The sequence below is a fragment of the Rhinoderma darwinii genome, chromosome 13 (assembly GCF_050947455.1).
Source record: "Rhinoderma darwinii isolate aRhiDar2 chromosome 13, aRhiDar2.hap1, whole genome shotgun sequence".
Taxonomy (NCBI): Eukaryota; Metazoa; Chordata; class Amphibia; order Anura; family Rhinodermatidae; genus Rhinoderma; species Rhinoderma darwinii.
In genome coordinates, this window is record NC_134699.1 from 47,247,700 (window position 1) to 47,255,092 (window position 7,393).

Sequence of the window (7,393 nt, forward strand, 5' to 3'; positions counted from 1 at the left end):
ATCCCCAACAGACAACGCAAATGTATGCCTCAGCAGAAATAAACAACAAAAGCCATGGCTATATATTACATCACTGATGCAGAGCTACATTGCAGGTTACTAGCAACAAACAATCCACATGAGAATTCCTTGTGCACAGAGCGTAATGCAATTCATTGCTTTGAAGTGTTGTAGTTGTTACTAATAAGCCATGAAGCCTTCCTGCTATCATTGTCTGTTGTCCCATGTTATACTAATGTGCAAACAAAATGAAAAATGTAATAATAAAAAAAAAAATCTAATTACCCGTTTCTTCATTTTATGGAATGGGTCTCACATGAACTGTCCCATCTTTATTTTTCCTTAGACGTTACCTCCACATTACAGCTTCTTAATGATTCTGCCAACCAGAAACTGTTTGATTGGCGGCCTCCTAAGGGATGTGTTCGCTGTGCGGTGGTGGGAAATGGGGGGATCCTGAATGGTTCCCGTAAGGGAAAAGAGATTGATGACCACCACTATGTTTTCAGGTATGAGAGTGACTGGATATGGAATGTCAATGAGTAATACGAATATATACAAAAAGTTTGTAAACTCTTAACAATTACTTTTATTTCTGCACAAATGGCTCCTGAAAGTAAAAGAACATTGTACATTGTAAAATCATCTTGAACAAATGGCCCATTTGGTTCTAAAGAAATGTCTGTTTAGTAAATACTTCCATTCCCCAAAAACGCTCCAACAATTTTGAAACATTTCTGCAGGACTCGGCATTGTGCAGTTCCAGTTATTCCTTCTGGGAATGGATGAAAAAATGTGGTGATACCTGTTAATGGAGTGTGTGCTTAAAGCAGCTGTCACCAGTTTATAACTGCCCTATCTTCTACCTAATCTAATAGGCGCTTTGATGAAGATAACTACTGTTTTATTTTTTAAATGTTTATTATTGAGCAAGTTTTGAAACATTTTTCGATTTATGCTAATTTTTTCTAAATGCCAAACTGGGCGTTTTTTTTATTGACCAAGTGGGCGTTGTATAAAAAAAGTGTATGACGCTGACCAATCGGCGTCATACACTTCTCTCCATTCATGCCCAGCTTGTTTCACATCACAGAGTGATTCAGGGTGTAACCAGGAGCTTGATCAGGCATATGTATTCACAATAAAATCACAAGCAACAATGAAATAACTGAACAGACTCAAATACTTCACACGTGGCCCTGATAGGTTGCAGACAGAAAAATAAGATTGGCTCTGCATCTCAAACCAGGGTCATCCAGAAACTTGGCTAGTAGTCATGATAACCTAAAATTGACGGACGTTTCCTAATAATCATTGGCCGGTGTAAAAGGGTTTTTAAGATCTGAAAGATTGAGCGTCATATATTAGTGAAATTATGGCAGTTATCTCAGCGTGAACCCCATATGTATGAGGGTCCCCCGCCAATTTTACTGACACAAATTACTTTTTCGAGAATTGAGGAATGTCCTTCAAGTGCAACTGATTTACTAAATGTAATCACGCCTGGCAATCATCATTATATTACATTTTTAAGGGAGAATTTTTACATTTACAGAATGTTTTGCTCTTCCTTCTGGATAGCTGAATATCTTACCACAGTTCTCTCTTTTTTTATATTATGTTCCTGTGTATGTTTAGGCTAAATGGTGCGGTGATAAAAGGATTTGAGGAGGATGTTGGTACAAAAACGTCATTTTATGGTTTCACGGTCAACACCATGAAGAATTCTCTGATTGCTTACTATGAATACGGCTTCACTGAAACACCTAAAGGGCAGGTAAAAGATGTAAATGGAAGAACGCAACCAACGATGTCACTCTTAAAGGAGATTACTGGGAAATAGAAGCTTGAATGTTTTACTTACTCAGGGCTGTAATAGTAGGTGGCATACATTTTATTTCTAGAGATAATACAGAGGTTTCTTCTGGATTTATGCGGTAGATAGAACCTTGATCATTAGAATCACAAATGCCAAAGTGTCTCTTTATCTAGGGTTATATGTGTATGGATTTTCGTAGCTGGCTCATATCACCTGTATGACAGTGAAGACCAGAAATAGCCATGAATCAGTTACAGAGGGGGGGGGGGGGGAAGAGTTCAGGATGCCGGATATTTGGAACCTAATTTGCATATAACTATAAAAGTATTTTTTTACACTGACGGAAGAACTAAGCAAGACCAGCGATATATTGCTACTGCTTGTCCCTACACCTTTCTAGCAGTGTTTGCGGTGGGGAGGGGGGGGGGCAAAATTGGTGACAGACTTCCTTTAGGGGAGTATTATTTGGATACTGCATATTATTTGGCCACTATAATATTTGTAAGCTGTAGAGGGCAATATTATTTTGGCATGGTGGTATTCTGTGTGCTAAAATTACTAGACAAACTGTTTAAAAAGGTTATTTACTTTGCTTATTGCCCAGAGTCCCATTTTCTATAAAAAACAGTCCTGTTTATACTTCTTGCTTGTGGTCAGCATTGCAGTCAATGGTTAAATACATTTCTCCTTTTATGTTATTACAGGGACTACGGTATATATTTATACCCTCAGATTTAAGGGACTATGTTATGCTACGTTCAAGCATTTTAGGAGTTCCTGTCCCAAGTGGTACCGACAAAGAAGACAAGTTAGTGGAAAATATTTATTTCAATGAAATTACGGGATGTCTAAATAATCCTAGTAATGCAGCAAATGCCTTTTTATTTGTCTCTTAGGCCTTCTGAATATTATGGACCAGAGGCGACGGCAAAGAAATTTAAGCTTCTGCATCCTGACTTTCTGCTGTACACCATGGAGAGGTGACTAAATGACTTTATACTCATAAATTTGTGTTCAGAGGTTGCGTTAAGAACTGCAAAATATCTGTAGTCTGATATTACTTAAAGGGGTTGAAAGAAATGAAAAATAAAGGGTTTGCTTTTTTTACAAAAACACCGCAAGTCTTGACCATGGGCTGTGACTGTTAAGGTATGTTCACACGGCTAATTTTCAGCCATTTTTTGGGCCAAAAACGCAGCAAAAAAACAGTGCGTAAAAAAAAGCCCCGTAAAAAGAAGTGCATGTCATGTCTGGTGCCGTTTTTGGAGCCATTTTTCATTGGATAAATAGAAAAACAGCTCCAAAAACGACCGTAAAATGCATCAAAAAACGCTTGATCCTTAAAAAAATGGCTGAAAATCAGAGGCTGTTTTCCCTTGAAAACAGCTCCGTATTTTACAGCCGTTTTTTGTTTATTGTATGAACATACCCTTAGGGAATGTTCACACGCAGAGTCAAAAATGGCTGAAAATTATGGAGCTGTTTTCAGAGAAAACAGCCTCTGATTTTCAGCCGTTCTTAAAGCTAAAAACATTTCTTGAGGGTTTTTTGGAGCCGTTTTTAGAGCTGTTTTTCCATTGACACAATGAAAAAGAGCTCCAAAACCGGCTCAAGAAGTGACATGCTCCTTCTTTTTACAGGGCGTTTTTTTACGTGCCGTTTTGAATTCAATGGGCAGGTGCTTGTAGGTGGCTAAGCTACCCTTTTTCAGGTATTTTTTGGGGGGAAATATGCCTGAAGACACAGTGTGTGAACATACCTTTATTGCAAATCAGCAGCTCAGCCCCATTCACTTGAATGGAGCTGATTTACAATACCATACACCGTCAATGTGCAATTGTTACCAGATTAGGGCTGTTTTTTTTCCTGTAACTTGGGCTCTTATATCATCCACAGATACAGGGGCAATCTATAGTATAGAAAATAAAGTATTAGAAGTCTTGTCTGCCACCCTAGCCCTCAAAATGTTGTGCCAAATATAACACTGTGTATTATATACGAAAATAAACATAGGACACTGACTAATGCAAATTTACATTTAGTCATAGATAATTAACGGGTTAAATTGATTTACTAAGCTCACCATTACAACAGGCCGTGGCTGAAAGTCCTTTAACCCTATTAAACTTTTTTTAAATAAAATTCTTTATATTCTGATGGTGAAACCTTGTTTTCGTCTTAGTTCTTTCTGCATCTCTCTTTTCTTTCTACAAGCGATAATCATCTCACAATAAAAAATAGGGAGTGGACTAGTAACTGGAATGCGCTGCCGTAACCTTATCAATTCAGCTTCAATGTAATTCTCATCTTACAGTTTCTTAAAGTCGGATATATTAAAAACAGAATATGCAAACCTATATATGCCAAGTACTGGTGGGCTGATGCTGCTTACTGCACTACACAGCTGTGATCAGGTAAGAGGGTTCTGTTATATGTCTAACCTCCAATGGGACCATTGCTAGGTCAGCAATTATGAAAGGAGGGGTGTAGCCATACCTCCCAACTTTGAAGTATCACAAAGAGCACCGCGGCAAATTTTTTCTTTAAGCCACGCCTCTATTCCCTCCCAATCCCCGCCCATACACACCCGGTTCAGCCCACACAGTATCATGCTCCCATAGTGCCTCCCACACAGTATAATGCCAAATAGCTGCCCTCACACAGTGTAATGCCCTCTAACTGCCACCATACAGTTTAATGCCCCATAGATGCACCCATACAGTGTAAAGCCAACACAGATGCCCCCATACAGTATAATGCCCACACACAGATTCTTCCATGCTGTATAATGCCCACATAGATGCCCCCATAAAGTATAATCCCCACACAGATTCCCTAATGCAGTAATTATGCCCAAACAAATTCCCCCATACAGTATAATGCCCCATAGCTGCCCCCATGCAGCATAATGTACCCATAGCTGCCCCATGCAGTATAATGCCCCATATAGTATAATGCCCACACAGATGCCCCCATACAATATAATGCCCCCATAGCTGCCCCATAGAGTTTAATTCTCCATAACTGCCCCCATACAGCATAATGCCCCCATAGCTGCCCCTATACAGTATAATGCCCCCATTGCTACCCTTATACCGAATAATGCCCTCAGGGCTGCCCCTAGTGCCAGTGCCCACATATAAAATGCCAGTGCCCTTGTAGATAGCGCCACAGTGCCCATGTAGATAGCGCCAATATAGATAGTGCCCCTATATAGTGCCACAGTGTCCATGTTGATAGTGCCACAGCTGCTTGAAGATAGCACACCCCCCTGTAGATAGCGCTCCCCCCCAACTGTAGATAGTGCTCCCCCCCAACTGTAGATAGTGCCATTGGGACTCCATCTAGGAGCGGAATCCCCAACCAGAACATAGGCCTGGTATTCCACTGCTAGAGGGAAGCCCTGATGTCACTGTCCATATATGGACAGTGACATCAGTGGCTACTCCATGAGCGGAATCCTCGTTGCCGACTCTGGCCGGGATTCACTCCAAGTGGAGCCCCTGACGTCAATGTCCATATATGGAAAGTTACCTCAGGGGTTTCCTCTAGGAGCGGAATCCTCGGCAAGATTATCGGCAACAGGCATTCTGCTCAATCAGTAGCCACTGATTTCGCTGTCCATATATGGACAGTGACATCAAGGGCTTCCCCGAGCATAGTGCTTAAAGTCGCGCTGTGCCCATGGAGTCCTTGCCGAGCGGAGGAGCTCCCTCTGCTCCTCCTCTCTGAACTAATACTGAAGCAGGGAGCTGATGGTTCCCTGCTTCAGTATTAGGTTCAACTGTATCTGAGCCCTGAGGACGCAGATACAGTTGACAGCGAGACATACCTCTGCCTGCCCGGGACAGCAGAACACCGCCTGGAATGCAGGTCTGCCCGCTGAATCCAGGACTGTTGGGAAGTATGGCGTGTAGCTCGGAGGATGTCTGACAGGGCAAGTGTCCTGGGTGATGGAGGGGGAGTGGGGGAGATACCAGAAGCAAGAATAAATAAAGTGTTAATAGCAGCAGGGCCACCATCCAGTAACAGCTGTGTGGGGGAGGGCATGCTTATGACTAAACTCCAAATCCATATATGTACACCATTATACAAAGACCTGTAGGTATTACTTTGTGAGGAAGGGGTGACAAACTCAGTCTTTGTATGTCTCTTTCACAGGTCGATGCCTATGGATTCATCACTAGTCATTACAGCCAGTTCTCTGACCATTACTTTGAAAGAACGAAGAAACCACTCGAATTCTATGCCAATCATGACATGATGCTGGAAATGCACTTGTGGAGCAAACTGCATAAGAAAGGGATCATGACTTTGTACCAACGGTGAAGAGAAAAAGGGGCTTGCCAATTGAACTCGTGAAAGTATTCTGGCAGTATTCCTCTATAGCGCTGGAGAGCTATGAAAAATACACTGTAGATGTGAGGGTCAGCAGGATTTATTGTGGATTGGGATATTTTAACTACAGTACTGTCAGCCTCCTCATTAAATATTACAATATTAGTACAAAAAATTCCTGGTTCCTTCACAAAGAACTTGCCATATAAATTCCCATAGTTTGGATTAATCTTTAACCACCTGAAAATAACTAAACATGATATTAAAATAATTTAACTGTTTTTTAGCGGGGCCTACCACTATCTGTGATTAAAAAAGAATGGACCTATGGGCTGCCAAACAGGCATTTCCTCTTTCCTCTAATTGTTAACAGGGTATTTTATCTTTTTTTAACAAAACAATCTCTTGGTCAATAATTTACAAGGCATGGTTTCCAAATCCAAGCATTAATTTAAGACATGTACAACTGAATTAATCAATAACAATAAAAGTTAAGAACAGTTTAGAACTGTGATTCAGACGTTTGCTACAATGGTGTCGCACCATGTGGTCAGTACCTTAATACTGCAGTTTTATGTGGTGTTGTGCCTTACACGTTCTTCTTCCTACTATTGTGAGCAAATGTGAAATTAAATACCTCTTAGCTGATGTTGCAATGAAGACTTTTTAGGAAACTAAAAAGGTGTGAATATATTTTAAATGATGATTGTGTCTCATTCTGTGTTTTTATTTCTCTGAAATTTTTTTAATACATGTTTAAATAAAGTACATGGAGTATCTTGTTTTCTAAAAAAAATTAAAAATAATTTCTGCTGCAAAACAGGCACTAAACAACGAGGATATAAAATGGAATGCAGTAGGTAATAATTGTAGAATGTCTATTGCCTGTCTGCTATAGTGAACTAAGAACTCTAAGTGTCCAAGGGTGTAATGAATGGTGCAAAAAAGTATTGGACTGTGCTGATTACAGATTGAGAAAGTGTATTACAAACGTATTAAACACATTTTTACTGTTCTCTGTTATTACTAATTGTATTCAATATAATCAATAATTATTTTTAGCCAGGAAATTCAGAATCCTTAAAGTGTACTTGGTAAGTGTCACAGTATTCTACATTCCCAGCAACCATTTGCAGTCCCTGGTCATGGTCTCCTGACCTGCCTCAATGACATATCATAAGAGGGATATAATTGGAGGTGCACATCTATAAATGTCTTCATTAGAAGAGGGAAGGG

At 40.1% G+C, this 7,393-nt stretch overlaps 1 protein-coding gene across 1 annotated transcript in view; it reads left to right on the top strand.

Annotated features, from left to right (window-relative positions):
- Positions 1–7,172, top strand: part of ST6GALNAC2 (ST6 N-acetylgalactosaminide alpha-2,6-sialyltransferase 2) — a 64,904-nt gene extending 57,732 nt beyond the window's left edge. Inside the window, exons 5-10 of the mRNA XM_075845072.1 lie at positions 347–509; positions 1,639–1,777; positions 2,524–2,627; positions 2,716–2,799; positions 4,134–4,233; positions 5,981–7,172. Coding sequence (XP_075701187.1) covers positions 347–509; positions 1,639–1,777; positions 2,524–2,627; positions 2,716–2,799; positions 4,134–4,233; positions 5,981–6,148 — 758 coding nt within the window. The 3' untranslated portion in view covers positions 6,149–7,172. The remainder of the gene's footprint in view (positions 1–346; positions 510–1,638; positions 1,778–2,523; positions 2,628–2,715; positions 2,800–4,133; positions 4,234–5,980) is intronic.
- Positions 7,173–7,393: the final 221 nt, after the last annotated feature.